The sequence below is a fragment of the Notamacropus eugenii genome, chromosome 6, assembly GCF_028372415.1.
Source record: "Notamacropus eugenii isolate mMacEug1 chromosome 6, mMacEug1.pri_v2, whole genome shotgun sequence".
In the NCBI taxonomy this organism is placed as follows: domain Eukaryota; kingdom Metazoa; phylum Chordata; class Mammalia; order Diprotodontia; family Macropodidae; genus Notamacropus; species Notamacropus eugenii.
The window spans coordinates 339,364,509-339,385,838 of record NC_092877.1 but is presented as its reverse complement, the minus strand read 5'-3'; the positions used below and the strand labels follow the sequence as shown (position 1 = coordinate 339,385,838).

The following is a 21,330-nucleotide window of genomic DNA, read 5'->3' as shown; positions in this document are numbered from 1 at the left end:
AAGTATTAGGGAGATATTTCTGTATTTATACAATTTCTCAAGAACACATTAAACTGACACGATTTTTAAATGAGATTACCCAGTCTTACCTTATAGGTGCATTATAATCCCTTATTACCTCCCAAATAAATCCAAATCGTTATATAATTTAAATTAGATTTGCTTTTAAATCGGAAGGTAGAGATATAATGGAGAATTAAGTAATTATTTTTGTGAGCGCTTTTTTCAGCATGACAAAGAAAAGACGAGGCAAAACACACAAAAATAAATTCACTCAAGTGACACAATTATATAGATCAAACACCTTCAGAATAATAAAAAGACAAGAGGACATTCTCATTCTTGGTGGGAGGTCCACAAGTGTTCTGTTGTACTTATTCAGATTTTTTTTTCAATGTAACAGTTATGCTGCCTTCTAAACTTTTTAAAAAAAATATTATATAGGATGGCTCTCTGAGAAAGGGGAAGCAGAGAGATAAAGGAAGAAACTGTTTATAATAAAACTTCACCTCAACTGAAGTTGCTTTTATTGCAACAAAATATACCATTTTTGACAGATGGCAAATAAAAATCCTAAAATCCAATTTTCTACTCAAGTATTTTTTTGGTCACATTTCAATTGGCCCAATTACACCTAGCAAGAGTTCTTACAAAGCGTTGTTAATGTGAGAGCCTGCCAGTTCCTCAAGATCAAGCAGTATTCAACTTTCATTTTGAAGATGGAAAAAGGCACAGACTATTGTTATGACTCAAAGTACTAAGATGGTACCTTCTTAGAATGTGAAAGTCAATATATTCAGCACCGTACAAACCTAATCCAGAAGAAAGTGATGAGATATTACCAACTACTGACAATATAGATGCACAGAAAAAAAAGATGTCCCTGTTATGTGGATGATAAACACAATAGCTGATTTCTGTATAGCACTTTAAACATCTTTAATATACAAGCAACATTTTAAAAGATACATTCTCATTGGACGTTCCGTTCCGTGCAGTCCCGGGGATCAGTTGGATAATGCATCCCCTTCATTTTAGTCTTACAATTTCCAGAGGGAGAAGTGAGCACAGGGCCATATGCACTTTGCATACTCAAGCACAAATCATCTGAAATCACAGAAGGCAAGGATTTTCCATTTTAGTCTAATGTTAGAGCAAGCTCTTTCATGGTAGAGATTTTTGACTTTGTATCCCCAGAAACTAGTGCAGTGACATATAAATTAGAGATCTAGTAAATGTTTTCTTGAATGTTGAAAGTTGGACCAAAGTGTTCAGAATACCTGAAATTCTGTTATTTCATGCATAAAAATATTGAATTATTTATCTAACGTTTAACTTTTTTAACAATGCAAACTCAACTAAATGCTTGAATTTCCTAGGGACTACAGGGCTTTTCCCAAGTCTATGCTCTAACAGGGGAGCCAGTATCCTGATCACACTGACAGTCAGGATGCTGTTTAGCATTACTTTCATTTTATTACATTTCATTTTACTCCAGAGATTCTCTGTGAAACATCAAATGCCACACTTTTCCTCATTCTGAAACAGACTGTGTTTGTGTCCTGTTCACATTAGTTAATTCTCTTGTCCTTAGCCATACTTAAATAACCTGGATTGCACCAACCCAGGTGAGCAGATTTTGCTTTTAAGATCCTTAGTAATTTCTCATGAAAATTTAGAGTGCTGCTAAGTAAAGATTAATTAAGCCAGCACATATATACTATGTGAAAGTCATTTTCCAAGACGCCCAGTTGACAACCAATGTGATTATCTACTGGCTTTCTTCTCTTTTCTCGAAGAACACATAGTATCAGAAGCTCAGCAGTTCTGTGATGGAACAGGGCTGTATAGTACAAGCAATTGTTCTACGGTGTGATACCTTTCCACTAGGTTCCACTGATAACTTCTGTTCGCATCCTCACAAGGAGGTCTTTGCCACACCATGCCAATCCCATTCCTTCTAAAAGAATCCTCGTTTCTCTTGTTATTTATGAATGCTCTTAATCCACAAATGGAATTATTACTACAAGAGAGAGACTGTGCTGGATAGATGACTATTCATCTAACTTCAAAGCACCAAATATTAAATAAAAAGCAAGATTATCTTTCATTTCATATAGAACATAAAACAATCTCTCTCCTCACCTCAAAGAAAACTCAAGATTATTTTACCTCTGGTTTACCACTCAAACCTTCCTAAGCCTGAGACAAGGCTAAGAAGCTAAGAATGACCTTTAGTTTTATACCAACCTCTGGGAAGAAATGGTCATAAATGCAATAATTTCAAGGGAGAATTACACTCCTGGTATGCCCTCAGGTAGGTCATAGCCTCTCCATGCCTCAGTTTCCTCAAATATAAGAGGAAGTGGTTGAGCTGGATGGTCTTCCAATGCCAACATCTATGACCCTAATGAAGGTCTCATTAATCCCATCCCAGGAAAATGGATAAAACTTCTTTTCTAGATTTCTCAATCACATACAACATTGCTAGAGCCATCCTTCTCATTCTTACAGGTACCTAGTCTTCCCACATTCAAGGAGTCATATGAAGTCAAGGCAGTCAAGGATTTTCCATTCAAGTGTGAGCAAAGTAAATATTAAAAGGCAGATTAAATTTTTTTCATAGTCCTTGAAATAAATCTGCAAGTCATTTTATACATAAAAAGGTTTTAAACTGCTATTAAATCAATTTTTATTGCCTCATTAGGGAGGAGTTTGAATTTTGTGAAATGTTAAGTCCAATTAAACTTTCAACACATGTAGAGTCAAATATTTCAACAAAACTGCAGTTTAATTTCAGAAAAAGTGTTAAAATATATATATATATTTATACATCAATTTCTGACATACACTTAATGTTAGTATACACAAAATGATGCTTTCTCTTGAAACTGTATTTTATGAAATGTACATTTTTAATTTAAATACTCAGTATACACTGCACTTAATCTGCATGTTGCATTTATTAAATACATTAAAATTTGCAATGTAACAAAACGTTTTCTGCATACGAAATTCCAAACACCACTGTAAATGAACAAAAGATGGCTCACTTCATTTTCTCCTAGTGCAGAGTGCACTAGCTCAACTCCACCCACACCAGCTGTTCGTTCTCCTTATTTGACATTGTTCACAGACTAATACACATTACAATAAGAGTGCTGGATAAAACATGAGGTACGAAAGTGGTTCAAAGAGTACAGGTCATGCAGATCATGCTAGACAGCAAAGAAAATTGTGAATGAGAAAACACTAAATAAAAATACATAAAGAATGTGCATCATAAAAAAAAAAAACTCCATTACACAGCTTTGCTTCTTTGGTTACAAAGTAGGTTGAACAATTTCACAGCTTTTTATTCCCACCCAAAAAAAAAAAAAAAAAGTCATACGAAATGTTGAAAAGCAGAGGAATCATGGCAATTTCTCTATAGAAAGTAGAAACAGAAATGAGCAAAGTTTTCTTCATCAAAATAGCCCATCAATTATTTATTATATCACAATAACTGGTGACTACCTGTACAGATGCACTATGGTCTTCATACTTACACTATACAAAATTTACATTCAAGCTGGGTCTTTACTACTGAAAATAAATACCAAAGGTAAATTGCCATTAGTGTTAGAAATATGCCAGGATTCTTTTGTTCAATTATTGCCTAAACAATTTATCTAGTAAATGCAATCCCGTCTATCAATTCCTTTACTGATACTTACATTTATTTTTTTTTAAAAAATTAAGAAAAAGTTCTGTGACATTGTTCATGTACATTATGAAAATAGCAGCCCTGTAATAAATAAAACACAAAGAAATGAAAACTAATGTAGGCAAATGTTACTTCTATTGAAAGAATGGCGGCTCTTTAGATGAATGGTTACTTATAACAAGATAGGAAGGCTCAAGGGTAATCCATGGACAATAGGAAACTGGGCGCCACCAAAGCTCTTAAAGACCCCGCCCGCTCATGCGCACCAGGTCACAGGCAGACTTTCCTGGCTTTAATAACCCTCATCTATGACTTTCCTTGTGTCCTGATGACAAACAATTGGACATCAACTGTGCGGCATGACATCTCAAAGTGAGGACTAGCTCTTGGAGAATGATTGTCTAATACTGAAAAGGCCAAACACACACGTGGCTACTTGCTTTCATATAAAGTGGAGAGAACACCAGTGGCACACAAGGACAGACTGCTTTCAGGTTTGTCTTAATGAGGCAAGAAAGCTTTACGCTGAGGACACATTCGGCTGCTGAGGAGGTTGCGTTGGCTGCGGAGGCTGTGCTATCACTGTCTGCTGTTGAGAAGTGCTACTAGGATTGGCCTGTTGGGTTGAGAGTTGGGATAATTGATCATTGTTTGAAAGAGATTTTAACAGTGCATTCTCTCGTTCAAGTAAAGAGTTTCTTTCAACTAATTCTTTTATTTGTTCCTTCAGAACTTCCACCTCTTCTCTTACTGCATACATCAAATGGCTTTTCACCAGATCCTGTAAACAGAATTAGCAATGTCAAAGAGAATCAACTCACATGAAATAAAAGATTAAGACATTTCAGCAAATCTATTCTTTGGGGAAAAGCATTTTTAAAAAAACTGACTCCTGAAAACTGATTTTCAACCTATGTTTTATAGTGTAGTCTTTATAAGGGCACAAGACAATGAAGCTTCCAACAGCATGAGAGACAACTCAGGTAATTTGAGGCACCTTCTAGAATGAGGGTAGAAAACCATAGTTTGCAAAAAGTCCTTAAAGCTAAAACCTCCAACGATGGTTTATTCCAGCAATGACATCTTGCTTACTTACTTGTCCAATGGAACAAAATGTAATGGCAGAGTTAAAAGGTGGATACAGAGATGAGATCAAGGAGGAAAGACTGGAGGTGCAGAAGAATCTGCTATGTAAGTCTAACAATGTACAACTGTTGGCAGTCTTTAAAATAAAATATTCTAAATCTCTAACAATTTCATTCTTGCTATTTTTAACACAATACTCGTTTGCAGATTAGCAAAGCATGTGTACTTCACCTAGCTTTATATCAAAAGCTGGGAATATGAGTAATTTAATCTTAAGAGTTCCCAAGAGTCCACTGAAAATATTTTAGGGGTTCCCCAAAGAAATTACATATAATTCTTATCCTTTGTGACACTCTGAGAAAGGGTCCATGGACTTCAATAACACCCACAGAATGTTTTTCAACATTACCCCTTCCTAAAACATTAAGTGGTTGAACCTGAAGCGTTTAATAAAAAGGAGGCTAATGAATTTTGTTTAACATTATTTCTGAATGATTTCTCCGCCACCTCCTCCCAAAACAAACAAACAAAAAAACCCCCAGCAACCCACAAGCCTCTTTGGTAAAACTCTATTTAAAATTTTTCTCAGTGAGATGAAAAGGGCAGAGAAGTACTATGTTGAGAGGAATGCCTCTGATACTTATTTATATGTTAGGATATTGGGTAAGGGGGTAGGCCCTTTAAGATCTACATCTATGAATCACAGACATTTAGGGCATCTCAGTTTTCTCACTGACATAAATGAAGACCTGGGATGGTTGGACTAGATAAATTTTGAAGTCCCTGCCAGCTCTAAATATAGAACTGTGATCCTGTGAATGAGAAGGCCCTGAGGCCACATAGGGTCTAGTTGTTGGTTTGGTTTTCTTCGCAAAGAGACTGCAGTGGTTTGGCTTTTCCTTCTCCAACTCATTTTACAAATGAGGAAACCAAGGCAAACAGCACTGAGTACTTGCCCTGGGTCACACACAGCTAAAACGTGTCTGAGACTAGGTTTGAATTCAGGAAGACAAAAGTCTCCTGATTCCAAGCCTGCTGCTCTGCTCACTGAGCTACTCAGCCACCAATCTAACTGTACAAGTTGAATAAAAATAAGCAATCAAAAGAATGCATTTTAATGATAAGCTAACCAAACTAATTTCTGGCAAATACCCACTTACCAATACGTTTTGGGTAACATTTAAGTATCATTCAAATTCTATGAGAATTCTACTTACCATCGCCTGCTCTATTTTGTTGTCAATGGCTACGACGCTTGCCCCAGATGCACTGGAAGAAAAGAAAAATTAAACACTTTATCAAATGGCAATTTAATAACATTTATTAAGTGCCTACTATGTCCGAGGCATTGAATTCAAGGCATTGAATTTAGCCCTCCCTCTTCTAGCTTCTAAAACAATAATAAAATTAACAATTAACAAATTGTTAATAAGTACTTTTCACGTTTTACCTAAAACAATATACTAGTTATTTGAAATTATCACATTTAATACATTTTGGGGATTTATGTAACTGTAGGTATTCAGTTTCCTCATCTGTAAGACAAAAGTGCTTGATTAGATGGTGAAGGTCTCTCTTAACATTGTAGTACAATTCCCTTTCTGATCCAAAGATTCCCATCTGATCCCATTCTGATGTAAAGATCTGCTGTTCCAGCTAGCAACTGATTCTCAGTTTCAAAAATCAACATGCTTCATTAGTTCTCTACTAGTTTTGCTGAAAGCCAGATATATAGCATCCCAGATACAAAACCTCAAGAAAAGATAGTTATTTTTAATGTAGAAATTCCAATTATCAATTAACTGTGTAGAGGAAAAAAATAACATTATAAAGTTCTTATTTTAATATCATCTTCTCAAGCCATCGGAATGATTCAGAAAACCCTACAGCAAGAGATGAGTTCTGGAGCCCTCGAGGCAGAAATGGCCTAACAAGTTTTCCTATTAGATTAGTTTTTCCTTGGAATGTTTAAAAACACTAAGTGCATTTATGTAAGTATAAATGTATATACAAGCATATGAACCACATAACAAATGAATACATACCACTGCCAGAAATTAAAATGTGAAAACTGAGAAACATTACTTCTAGCTATTGCTGCTTATAGGAGAAAATGTATACTTTCTGTATTAATGGCACCCTCGTAATGCTCAATTCTCAATACATGCCAAATAAAGGATAGGAACTGATCCACTGCAGGATGAATCACATGGTACATGTGGGAGAAGAGGGGCTTGAACTCAGTCCAGTTGCCTATCCATTGCATCATACTGCCCTTTTCATCAAGATTCACTGCCAGTTACATTCTGAAAATTTTTCTAAAAGTATTAATGAAAATGACCTGGGCCACATTTTATCAGATTTCAAAAAGAAGTCTACAATACAAGAGGCATTTAAATTCAACGTTTGCCTCAGAACTCTGGGTCAGAGGACCTTCCATATTTTTTTCTATTTTTAAAATTTCCACATGTCAAGACTGAAACCATTTCTAAACAATTTCATGACTTGAAACTCCAGTTAATTCCCAATTAGCCAAACATTTATTTTAAATGCTACCTTTAAATGACTATTTAAGAGTATGAACTTGAACAAGTGACATTTTTAAAAAGGAAAATGTGACTTTGGATAAAACACAACTCCTATTACAAGGTAGTCCTACCATCCTACTATGTGCAAGGCACAAGCTACTTTGGGGGGGAAATAGAAAGGCAAAAACAGTCCCTGTTCAAGGAGTTAGTTCATAGTCTGATGGGGGAATTGATGTGAAAATTGTGAAGTACCAAGACATTTTTAAGATAAAGGGAAGCACTGAGGGGACTGGGAAAGGTTTCTTAGAGAAGTTGGGATTCTAGCTGAGACCTGAAGGAAGCCAGGAAACAGAGATAATGGAGATGATGCCAACGTGGGAGAAGGCATGCAGTCTGTCTTAAGTCAGGGGGTAAAGTGACTTGTTAAAGAGTACAGTGGCCCGAGATCCAGGGGTAAGAGGGTACCCCTGAGTTTGAGGGGTAACAGGGTGAAGGGTGGAGGGCCAATGATATAGGCCTCTTGTCATGAAGGTACTTGATACTACCTCTACTTCTCTGCTTTGACATTTACAGAGCATCCCTGGAGAACCCCATTTTACAGGGCTGAGAGTTTTTGTGCATTACTACAACAAGCAAGGAAATCATGCAACTTCACAGTCAAATCAGAAGCTTTTCCACTGTCAAAGATTATCTTCTCCAACCCATAAGTGTCTTTACAGAACAACCCCCAAAAGAATAGTGATGATGGGGAACTCGCTATTTTCCTGAAAAGCTTAAAACCTATCTTTGTAAATGCAAGGATTACTTTTACAAAGATGACTCCCCAATTTACTGTGAGGCTAAAAGACTTGTCTATGTCACATTTAACACTTTTAGAGGCAAGGAAGGTTTAATCCTAAGCATATCTAATTTAGGAAAAGAATTCAAACTTGGCTAGTTGCAAGTCTTACTATAAAACCACGAAGAATTGACAAATATAGCTGAAGGAAACAGGGCTTCATACAGGCTCTCCCCTTTCTACTCAAAGGAAAATAAAAGATACACAGTCAACAATTTTAGGCCCCCAAATTAAAAAGTTAACTTGGTGCTACTATAGCTTAAAATTGCACTAAGATTTCTGTGACACCCTGTATTAACTTCTACACAGCAGAATCTTCTCCTCTCTTGGAGCTTGCCTTAGGCAAGAGTGAAAGAAGAAATGAACTTGAATTTACTGTGAAAATAAGCTAAAAAAAAAATCACACTTTATAACTCTGCCAAAGGAGACTTCTGGCTGCTCCAAAAATTAATTACCCCATCTTTCACCTCCATATATTCAATATGCCTCATCTCTGTATCTTAGTCACTGCTCAATTTCAGTGTTCCCCCCTGCCCCCAAGCATACTCTGATCCCCTTAAGTGCCCCAGCCTTTCAATTTTCTTATACTATATTTGTGTTGCATTCTCTTTAGCAGACTCTAAGTTCTTTACGGGGCAGAATTGGTTTCACTGATGTCTGCATCACTCATAATATGTACTTAATATCTGCTAAAAGGGTGAGGATGTGACATGGTAAAAAAGCACTAGAGATATTCAATAACATCTATATAATTGCTTCCTAAATAGTCTTTTAGAGAAGCAGCCTTTATTTTCCTATTAGGTTAAAAAAATGCTACTGCTCAAAACTAGAAAAAGAGTCTGCAGCGTAACCCAAAGTGATGTGGTTTATTTTCCCCTTTGGGGGTGGGAGCTCGGAAGGGATTTATTCTCTCCAAGTATAACTGGTCACATGACATCGACTATGTTCCTCTCTCATCTTTCCATCCAATCAAATCCCATAGTGTCTAAACATCCATTTTTCTGAACAACAACAAATTCATTTGTTCCTTCAGATGGAACTCTTGGTTCTGCATTTACAACTTTCATCACACGAATGACCACTCTCTGACTTCAACAACAGGAGTCAAATGATGTTTGTTTTAATGGTACTTCTTGCTTTAATTTTCTCTAGAACCAAATGGCAAATTTGGTTTTGCTGGATTAAATCAATGATACTTTAAGATATTTATGTTTATTTGATTCAAAGTCTCCAAATAGCTTTGAATGTAATCCTCCAAAGATATAAAAGCAAACTCTTGATTAATTTAATTGGTATACATGGGAAACAGGAGGTTCTGGTTAACTGAATTTTCTGATAAATTAGGGACCGTGTTCCATAATCCTTTCCATTTTAATCTCTGCATTAAAAACCTAAAGCATTAGTATTGGCTTGAAATAAGAGCAGAGGCCAGAAGAACGGAGTTCAGTTGCCATTTCTGGAGAATGAACCTGGACATCTCAGTTAATGGACTTCAGTTTCCATTTCCCTAATGTAAGGATTAATAAATGACTGACCTTATAAAGCAGTAAGATGTTACAATAAAATGGCTATGAAAAGTACCACACACATCTGTGAAGGGTTACAGTGAATCAACGAATGAGCGTCCTCTGCCTGCCAGGTATAGTGGCGGGCATTAAGGACCCAAAGACAAACATTCTACAGGTGATAGGAAGGATGTGCTCAGAAGTGTGGTGCAAACCAAGAAAAAAAGCTGGAGATCTGAAGAGGTCAAAGTAGAGGAACCAGTGGGGACAGCCTGGACTCAAATCAACAAGCACCTATCATAGTCTGGGCAATAAGGATACAAAGATGAAAATGAAATAAGTGATAGAAGAAGTCTGAGTCTGGCCATATGATTTTATTATCTAGAGCATTCCCAAAGTGGGAGACAGCACCATCTGGGGGAAGCTGGAGGCCTCAGGTGCAATCAGGGGATGCTGAATAAAAATAAGGGGGCAATGGAGGCATAATGAAAGAGAAGAAAACTGAAAAACTTCACACAGGTTTCATCTGTTGTGTAACAAAGTCATAGTGATATTATTTTCCAAATAAACACACAAAATGCAAAGTCTGAACAAGTATTGGCAGCAGAGCAGGTCACACATTTAGGCTTAGGGTTATGCAACAGCAGGAATATGAACATGTAATGCTTTGTTTATGATACAATATTATATGGTTATATGATGCAATATTGTGTTATCAAAATTTCAATGCAAGAAAAACCCCACAAGTTTACAATAAATTATCAAATCTAAGATGCATCATTCAAAAAAAATTTATATATATTTTTTAAAAAGTTAAAGGGTCAAAGAAAGTAGATTTTGGGTGGGAGGGAGAAAAAGAGGGGGGATTGTATAATTTTTTTTTTTTTTGAAAAGAGGATGGTAGGCCAAATAAGTTTGGAAACCTGGACTAAGAGATTCCCAGTATGAAGGATTTTGACTTGAACTCAGGTCTTCCTGTCTCTAAACCTGTTCTAGTTAGCCTTTCTAAATACTTAACAAAGTCATTTGGGATGGGTGGCAGGGGGAGGAAAAATTATCCTGTTGTATTGCATCCATTTATAAGGGCTACAAAATATTTTTTTTCTCTTCTCACCATTTTACATATGAAGACACCAAATCCCACAGAGGCTAAATAAAGGCCTTCTGAAGGGTCACATAGATGAAAAATCATTGTCAGATCTTGAGAACTTGGAAATCCATCTAGTCGACCTTCTAAGGTAAAACCTAGCTACAAGTGGCAGATGTAGAACACCTTACTCATTATTCCGATTCTAAATCCAACTGTTCTGGCTCTTGGATGATCGTTGGCAACATTGGTTATCTTAAGGTGATAACCCCAATCTATTCTTTTCTGTTTTACTCCCCTTCAGGGCACAACAAAGCTGTGGGCTCCACCCTCCAGTCTTTGTGTCTCATCTATCCCTATCTATCGGTTCCATTCTTAACTGTCCTTTCTCTGCCATACCCTGAAATTCTTCCTCATGTACTAACTAGGCTAGTGGCCTTCATGTCTCACAGTCTGGCTTCTGACCCTGTTTCTCTTCTGAAATCACTCCAAGGTCACCAATCACGGCAGAAGAATCAAATTCAGTGGTCTCTTTCTAGTTCAAGTTGTCTGAAACATCTGAAACTTGTGAGCAAACCAACCTTGTTGGCTCCATATATGGATGTTTTTACTATTCTTTCACTGAATTCATTATTCACCTCTATGCTTCCTCCTCCTCCTCTCTATACCTCTTCCCTCTAACTCCCAAAATTACATACAAAATTATATACCTCTTACCTCTCCCTTAAGCTCCTGGTATATCTACTTATTATCTATTAGCCTATATCCTATTAGTCACTCACATTCCAAAGATGATCTTTCCCATTTCTGACTTTCATTTTCTTTATAATCTTCACACATGTGCAAAGCCTGGGAAAGCATGCTTGGCTCCTCTCAAACAATATCAACTCACTTGTTAAGAATCTGCAATTCTACCCTTGTCATTATCCTAGATCAGGGGCCTCATTATTTCTTGCATAGAAATCACTACAATCACTTGTGACTGACTGGTCTCCCTACAGTCTGTCTACCTTCTCCAAGCCATATTTTACACAGCTGCAAAATAATCTTCCTAGCCATGGATCTGACTCTTATGAAACTTTTATAGCTTCCTACTGCCCACAGGCTAAAAATACCAACTTCTTAGCCTGGTATTTAACACAGGCCACACTTATTTCACACCACTCTCTCCTTTATGCATTCTAAATTTCAGACAAAATGAACTATACATTTGGTTCACCAATCTTGTCATACTCCTCTCCTCCAGCTATTAGTGATAAAGGCCATTCCATGTGCTCCCTTATCTCGTCAAAATCTTGCTCTTCTAGCAAGATCCAGACTAACATTCCTCAAAGCCTTCACTTGAATAAGGGATCTCTCCCTTCTCAAAGTTTCATCTTAGTTACGTCAGTATACTCAATAGTTTCTATGTTGCTTTTCCACTGGTTTTCCTTCCATTGATCAAAAGTGTGAGATTTGGCTACTCTCGTTCTGGACAAAGGATTTTTAAATCTGCATGGCATCATCCTCGTTTTATTCAAAGAGCCAGGGTTTTTCCCACTATACCATACTGTCTCCATGATCACCAGCACTCAATAGATTTAAAGTACGGAATGCCTAAATAAAGTCAGTGTGCAATTTTAAACCCCCCAAAATCTCTTATCCATGAAGCCTCTCACAGAACTGCCCAACTCGACTGTAAAAAAAAAAAAAAAAAAAAAAAAAAAAAAAGAGCAAGTAATAAGACTACAAACAATATTAAAGGCCTAAGTGATCTAGAACGACACAATTCCAGAACAGTTCAGGGTTTACGGTAGTAAGAAGAATACTTTGCTAGTGGTTACACAAAAACATGGATTCAAATATGAATGTAACTAATTTTTTTTCTTGTCATTTATCTTATCTTTTATATTCCCAGAAGGTTCAGCTCTGAGAATAAGGGAGGCCACTTCCTGGGAGAGGCTTTCTACTCAATGATCTTTATGTAGCAGAAGAAATATTAACATCTCTAACAGTTAGATATTAGAAAGTTGAAGACATCATAAGCCTGTGTGCAGAAGTCTAAGATAATTTACCTAACCAACATTTAATAAGTTAGGTAAAGATCAAATTGTTTTTTTTTTTTATTAAAGATAGTAACTTACTTTAATGTTTCTTAATTACTTTGCTTCATACAAATTTGAATTGTGGAAGTTGAGAGATATAGGACCATGTCCTGGCTTTGAATTCCAACTTTGTGGGGGACTAAGTTTTCTCATCAATATAGTGAGTGTGAACAAGACAGTTTCTAAGATCCTTTCTGACTCTTAAGGTTCTAAGGTTTGCTGGACTAATTAACTCAATAATCAAAGGAGCTGAAAAATCTGAACTTGACAAATTGTAGGTGGGTAAAGCAACTTAACTATTTCCATGACCCATAGAGTAAAAAGTGTTTGAGAAAGACAACTATAGACAGGGAAATGTGAAGCATTTCATTAAGTAGGCATTTTAAAAAGATTCAATGATTAATACCAACTATATGATTCCACATAGGAATTTCAAATTCAAGTGTTAGCAATTTCCTTGCCTCCCCCACCCCTAATTGGACAATTGATCTGAATGAGAATCATTTAGCACATGCATACCTACTATTTCAAACAGTGCTACAAACACCACAGAACAACAGGGTTAAAGCGCGGCCAATCCTAATTGTATACAACTAAGAAGAATGCTACGTATTCTCAAGTGCACTCTAACATCAGTATCACATAAAGAGATTAAATAACCTAAAAAGCTTTTGCGTATCTTTCATACATGTGGCCAAGAAAGTGAACTTAGAATTTACTAATTTCCAAATTAACCCGGTAACTCAATTTTTAAAAAATGTTATTACACTGCTTTGTTCCCCACAAAGTACATATCTTTATAGAGACATGTTTCATATCTTTGAAAAAAAGTATAAAAACTGTGAAATCCGCTGGTGGATGTCATTGACAATATTGGTGAGATGAAATAAGAGCAGTTCCCTTTTCTGACTGTTTAGCCTAGAATAATTTTTGTCCTAAGTACCTAGAAACAAAAGCTACTTGTAAAGCTATTCCTTGCTGTTCTCCAAATAATGAATACCACAGCTACATCAAGAATTTTTACTTCAGACTCAGAGCCTCAAAAATACTATGACACAAAATAAATCGAGCATCTACACAACTACATACAATTCTATTAGCAACGACTACTGTACTGACACTGCAGTGGTATGGCATTACAATAGGAGTACTGACAATTTTTCAATATTTGCAACGCATTTAATACACATTTCACTGGGGCCTCATACCAGCCCTGTGAGGTAAGTAGAATCCTTTCCTCTTAGTGAGACTAAGCACCTTGTCAGTGGCAACATCTGACTCCAGACCTCTCAATTCAAGACTGCCACTCACTGCATGATACACAGCACACACCACCTCAAACCAGGCCTGAGCCAGATTAAAATATAACTGGGAAATACTTAACAGAATATGACTATAATACCACACGTTAGTTTGTGGCTTTCTAAGTCAATATGCTTGCCACAGAGATCTGACCTCACTCTACTACATCATCCTGCTGTTATGGTCCCCATTCACCTTTAAACCCCTAGAAAGTGAGAGTCAAATTGGATTATAATCAAAATATAAGAGAAAATTGTTGCTGACAATGATGATCATTTCAAGATGTGGCAAGAAAATTTATTTATAATTTATAAAATATTTATTTATAATAAATTCATTTATTAATAGACATACTAAATATATCTAGTTGTAATGAAATTACATTCTGCTGAAGCTCAAATCTTAAAACAGACTATCTGAATGGAAAACACGGAATTCCAGAAATCGAGATGGCACTAACAAGATTCGGTAATGTTCAATATTTGGGCCAAGGTTCTCAAGACATACCTCGGAGCCTCATTTTCCTCATCTGTATATTGACTGTAACAAAAATGAGCTCTACATTTTCTTCTGTGTTCCCAGTTACTATTTTAAACTCTGGTGACCCTCCTTTAAAAAAAAAAAAAAGACTGACAGAATGGAATTTTTTCTGTTTTCACTTAATGAAAGTAAACAAGGAAAGTAAAAAGAGGGGGATAAAAATTAGGAAAAAATTCCTCACATGTTGAAATCTAATTCTCCCAGGTGAAATGAGCTTAAAAGAATTACGGGATTAACAAATTATATTCCCCTTACATGACTAGTTATACTTCAAGCATAAGCATTTCACATTACAAGGTAACTTTCTCCAAGTTAATTCCACGTAATTAGCCAGCATGATACAGTTAAGAGAACTGAACTGTGGAATCGAAAGACTCCAAACTGGGTTTGAAATCCAGAGCTGCCACTTAATAACTGTGGGCCTTGGACAGTCACTTTCCCAACCTAGGCTTCAATTTGTTCATCTTGTAACATGAGGGAACTGAACTAGATTATCTGTATTATCAAAATTTAGCCTCATGACATATGCAATGTTGTGTATTAGTATCAACAGGGAAAACTGTAAAAATAGTACGCTATGAAAATTGTCTAGATTATCCCGAACACCCCAATTTTTCCTCACGTTAACCGACTTGTATGGTTTTAGGAAATCAGGAAAACTACGTTACTGGACTGTGAAATGAGCACAACGGCAACATTCTACTATTAAAGCCAAAAATGATGCAATCAATTATAATCTTTTCTATTGTTTGAGTTAATAAAATCTGCTGCTAGTTATGGAACACAAGGAAACAAAATGTAGCTATTACACCAAGTGAATCCATTCATTCCAGCATATAACTTGTCAGCTGTTTTTTGAGAACGTTGGTAACCTAACATAGCATGATGACAGGATGAAGAGACATTTCCTTCCTCTGAGTCAAGAGTGTGAGAAAAGGGTAGGAAGGAAGTACTTTATTAATAATATTGGAGTTTATGCTGCAACATTAGAAATACAGCTTGAAAGTTAAATCTGATTACATTTAAATAGTAATCACTAAGCAATACCTAGGGTGATTTACATAAAGCCATCTCTTTCACTTTTTAGGCATAAAGTGCTAGGCCCAGAGTCAAGAAAACCCATCTTCAGACACTTACTAGTTGTGTTACTCTGGATAAGTCAGTTAACCATATTTGCCTCAGTTTCCTCATCTGTAAAATGAGCTAGAACAGGAAATGGCAAACCATTCTAGCATCTCTGGCAAGAAAACTCCAAATGAGGTCACTTAAGAGTAGGACATGGTTGAAAAATGACCGCACAAAAAAAAAAAAATAAAGGTCAATTCTCTAGGTTTTATCAGGCCTCAAATTTAATGACATTTTGTGGCGTGCTTTCTCATAACACTTTCTGGAGACTAAGTTTAAGGTCTTTCTTACATACTAGATGCCATCGTATTGGTTAAAATTTAGTTCAGTCTTTCCACCCTGCTCTCGTCAGCAACTAAGAGGCATAAAAACAACCTGTTAAGATTCTAATGCTGAAATAACAGCTATATCCATTTAAATTTTTTTAGTTCATTTCTCGAGCATGTTTTAGACAGATGTTGATAAGTCAGCTATGAATTCCTCAAAGACCAACCTGGACAATGGCGAGATGGTCTGTAGAGAAGGCCTGGGGTAGTTTACATTGGCATCCATCTTATTAAAAGAATTTTCTAGAATTTTTTAATCTCCAATTTACAGATGAGCAAACATGGATATGTGAAGGCTCTTACCTATGGTCTACACAACTATGAAGGGTCTGTCTGAGAGGAATCCAGTGATCCAACTACTCTACTCCACGGATACAGTTTACAGCGGAGAGAGAGCATCAGGGTAGGCGGTTTTTATAACCAGGATACAAAGCCTTAGTTACTGATCCTCCATGAACTCTCCAATACTGTAAGGTACTGTTAATATTTACGACACTCCTCAAACAGCTCTACTTTGGGAAGCTAGGACTAAACTGGAGCCAAGAACATTTTAAGTATGTGATTTCCAAACCTTAACTTGAAAGGATGCTATTACACAAGAATAACAGGTTGTTAGTCCTACTACAAAAATTTGGGATGCAAGCAAAATCCAAGGGTGGGGAGCCTAAGGCCTCAAGACCACATGTGGCTCTCGAGGTTCTCAAGTATGGTCCTCTGACTGAATCCAAACTTCAAAGAACAAATTCCCCCTAAGATAAAAAGATTTGTTCCGTAAAACTTGAACTCAGTTAAAAGGCCATTCCCAAAGACCTAGAAGGTCACAGGTTCCCCACCCTTGGGCCACAGTAAAGAAAAAAGTACAGTGGATTTAGAAACCTGGGCTCAAATTCCAATCTTTCTCTTAATTGTATGAAGTCTTAAGTCAAATTGTTTGGGGAAAAATACTTGTATATCCTGTCATGCTGTGAGTCCATATGCAAGAAGGCACATAAAGGGCTATGTAAATCCTGACTTGCCATACGCACTTAATGTCAGCTATTACTATTAAATTATCTAAATTCCTTCCAATTACGAATAGGAATTGTCAGAGCATGCAGTGATTTGAGAATGTGGCTTTACTAACCTCTAGGCATTAGCTAATTTTGAGTTGTAATTGCTTCCATTAAAAACAGTGGCAGAATTGATTTTTAAAGAGATTAATAAAATTATATCTCAAAGAAATAAGCTTATCAGAATAATTACAGATAGTACCATCTTAAGCATCTAGAAAATACAGTTGTCTTTTTTAAAAAAGAAAGATAAATGAAGGTGAGAGACAAAAATAGTCTTAAGGAATTTTTAAAGCAAAATACCTAATACAGTGTGAGTTCAAAATACTTAAGCAAGGAAAACAGGGTAGAAATTTTTTTTAAAAAGCTTTCAAAAAATGTTCAACAATTTCTTTGATTTAGATCACTAACATTTAAAGACTTCGGAAAAAATTTCCTTCTAAAGCTCTATAAGTAGAATTAATCTTGTACTCTGTTAGTTTGACATTTTTAAAAATGCCTCTAGAAAATATATGAAACATGCTAGATAAAGAATATAAAAATCAAAAAAATCAAAACACATCATCTAATTCTATGGTAAAAATTAATAAGCAGAGAATGAGATTCTGCCCAGCAGGACAAAACAATTCTTATAAACTACATATATTAAAGCCCCTAATAAAAATTTCAAAGTGAGTCAACTCATTTAAAAATCATACCGAGTAAGCATTTTACTAAAACTTTAAATTACCGTACATAAGCATTTGCATAATGTTCCAAAATACTACAACAGGTTAAATGAATCTTAGAAATTGAGAAATGGTCCATCTTGACTTGAAATGAATCTTCACCAGCATATGAGAAGTAGTCCTTGAACATTTTGGATGGTATATGGAATGTTCATAGGGGACTAGGAAGACTAGGACCTCAGTGTGTTTGTCGAGATATTTTCAGGGCTGTTCATTTATCTGTGTCCATCTCACACTCCATTCTTATCTTTGGCTCCAAGAAATGGTAGCATATAAGAGAGCCACACCATGGTAAACCATCTCTGCAGGTGGGCTAAACAAGGTTGAGGGTACCCAATAGGCTTCCACGTGAGTTAGGGAGATGTCTACCCCAAACATGTGAAGATATCCCCCAGTAGAATGTGTGGATAAGAATAATTTGTTCCAACAACCATGAAGCAGGTGCTATGGAACACTGACAGCTTGGTCAAACATTGAAGATACCAAGGTCATTCATTGCATCCTGGGCCATCGCTAGTCATCTTGCCATTTTGTCTTGCCATTGGACTTCTGACTCTGGAAGAGAGTAAGGCTTTGTGCAACTCTGCCTCACCAACAAATCAAGACATCCCATGAGCGGTACTTTTCAGAAACAAAGAACCACCACCAAGAACAGATACTCCTCTTCACCAGGCTAGCTATCTTCACTGCAAGGTGAAAGCAAAGGTATCCTCTCTCCACTTGATGGTCTCTAGGTTATCAACATCAGTGTTCTTCAGTACGTCCAGAACTAAACACAACACCTTGGTTGAGAGATGATGAAAGCATGGTACTATTTATTATCACCTCTAGGCCAAAATGGACAAGTTAGGTGGTGCAATGGATAAGAGTGCTGGGCCCAGTCAGGAAGACCTGAGTTTAAATCCACTCTTAGTTACTTCCTTGCTGTGTAACCCAGAATAAGTCACTTTCCTGTTTGCCTCAGCTTCCTCATCTGTAAATTCAAGTGGAGAAAGAAATAACAAACCACTCCAATATTTTTGCCAAGAAAACCCCAAAAGGGGCCACAAAGAGTTGGACATAATTGAAAACAATAACTAGGCCAAGACCATATGTGGTTTTTCTGCTGCTAAATCTCACACTGCTGATTTATATTGAGCCTGCAGTCCACTAACACCACTAGATCATTTTCAGACAAAATACTACCTTGCTAAGCTTCCCTAATCTCAGACTTGTGAAGGTGATTTTTGCTGACCAATTTTAAGACGTATGTTCCTCTTCCAAATTGAATTTTAACTTATTAGATTCCACTAGATACACTAGTCTGTCAAGATGCATGAAAGTGTGTAAAGCTTTCCCTTCCAGAAAATCTGCAGGTTTGACAACAAGATGGGAAACAAGCACAATTACCCGAGCTATACTCATTAATAACAATGCTGAGTTTGGTCACTGAACAATTTCTAAAATCATCTACTTTTATTATTTTATTATCAGATCATCCAGATCTTTATTTATAATTCTCTTAAGTAGACAGAGAGAGCTATAATGAAATAAATTTTACGAAGAGTTTTGTTAAGTAAATTATATTTGTGTTCTCCTCCTCCTCTACCAGTTCAGTAACCGTGCCAAAAAAGTCAAAGCTAGTCTGCAAAGAAGAGTTCTTGATGAAACCATGCTGAAGCTCTGTAATCACCATTTCCCTTCCCAAAGTTCACTAGTCACCTCCTTTAATGATTCTAGAATTTTTCCAGGAACTGAAGTCAAGCTCACTTGACTGTATATAATTTGAAACAATCCAATCTGGAGGTTCACCCTTCTCATTTTTCATGATCTTCCAAACATCACCAACAAAACTGTTTGACAACAAGTACATATTTTAGTTCCTTTCTGCACCTGAGGATGTAGTTCACCAGGACCAAGTGACTTGAATTCAATAAGAGCAACTAGTTGCCCTTTATTTGCCTGGGATATCAATTTCCTGTTAAATCATTGTTGTCAAATTCCCTCTGGCAGAGGAAAACAAGCCAAGTGAGTAGTGGGCAGCTTCCTTTAGCATGGAATGTGCAGTGAGCGCAAACAGAGGCCCTTTATTTAACTTTTGCACTTGGTGCTATCTGTACAAGACTGCACCACTCTCATGTTCTGCTCCTCTGATCATCAGAACATCCAGGACAGTTCCTTGTTTCGTCTTCATAGTTTCTCTTCCATCGTCATTAACTTCATTCATGGCCCTGAGAGAGTAGGCCCCATTTACTTCTCTTTCACAAACTCCAGAAGGGGTGGACTCTTGCTCAATTATCATGAAGGTATCATCATTTCCACCCCAGATCCAAGAAGAAAATACTCCTTTGGGTTTCTCCACCTTTTGAAAGATTAAGTCAAGACATTATTAAACTCTTCTGCTCTTTGAAGAGAGCGAATTCCAGAAGGAGCCTGGATAAGTGATGTCTCTGCCACTACTAACATGTCCTAATAGGCAGCTTACAGAACTCAATTCTCTTTCCTTTCTGTTAAGGGGCTAAAGTACACTGAAGTAAATGGCTGCTTCTCTCCCTTCATTGGTCACCACCATACTTACCCCTGCTTTGGTGACTAAAATGTCTTCACGTAAACATGCTTTCTGAATAAGATTCTCTACACACCTTTACCTCTCTTGTTGCTTTTGGATAAGCATACCCATACAGAACATACTAGTCATGGTTTTCATCTGATCAAGTTTCAGTGCCACCTAATGAAATAAAATCTGCCTCTTAGTGTTAGGACTTCTTGTTCCACTTGCTTATTGTTTAAACTTGGTGGACTTGATCACTTTTTAATTTCTCATAATATCTGCTAGCATTTTCCACAAAACAATTGCACAGTCCTAACCTTCCAATCTTCCTGGGTTTCTGGGGCTATTTTTTTGAAAGCTTGGGAGTAGTGGTTAAGGGTGTGATTTCATATGTTTAAGTTAAGTTCTCTTTTACCTCTGGTCTATCCCTAGGGACTGGGATGGGCTAATTATTCTAGCTCTTATCTGCCTTCTTAAAAACCACTGGCAAAGTTTGGCTTACATAGGTCCAGTCCTGGTCCTAGAGCAAACAAACAACTGATGATGCTATCTCCAAAGGTAGCTTCAGCTTAGGAAATAGAAACAGCATGCTGGACTTCCTAAACTTCACCTCTGTGGGAACATCCATGTACAAGTCACTTAAACTGTTTCCTCATCTGTAAAATAGGGATTTAGAAATGCTTGTGTGATACTCTTGAATGACAATAGAAAGAAAATGCTCTGCTTAGAAACACCATGGTATGGTTGAGGGGGAAAAGCACCAGATTTAGAGTCAAAGGGTCTTTGCCCTTCAGCAAATCATGGTCTAGATGACTTCTGAGGTTTCTGCTACAGAAGCCACAGCTATGATGAGAATCCTACAACTATACATAAAGTGCTTTACATTTTTCAGAAAC

General features: G+C 36.7%; 1 protein-coding gene across 4 annotated transcripts in view; it reads right to left on the bottom strand.

Moving 5' to 3' along the window:
- Positions 1-2,772: 2,772 nt before the first annotated feature.
- TSC22D2 (TSC22 domain family member 2) overlaps positions 2,773-21,330 on the bottom strand; it is a 50,378-nt gene continuing 31,820 nt past the window's right edge. For all 4 annotated transcript variants that reach the window (XR_011969059.1, XR_011969060.1, XM_072618291.1 and 1 more), the window contains 2 exons: positions 6,010-6,061; positions 2,773-4,487 (listed from right to left, as the gene is read on the bottom strand). Coding sequence is in view for 2 of the 4 variants with exons in the window: in XM_072618291.1 (XP_072474392.1) it covers positions 4,227-4,487; positions 6,010-6,061 (313 nt within the window). In the remaining 2 variants the exon portion in view is untranslated. The remainder of the gene's footprint in view (positions 4,488-6,009; positions 6,062-21,330) is intronic.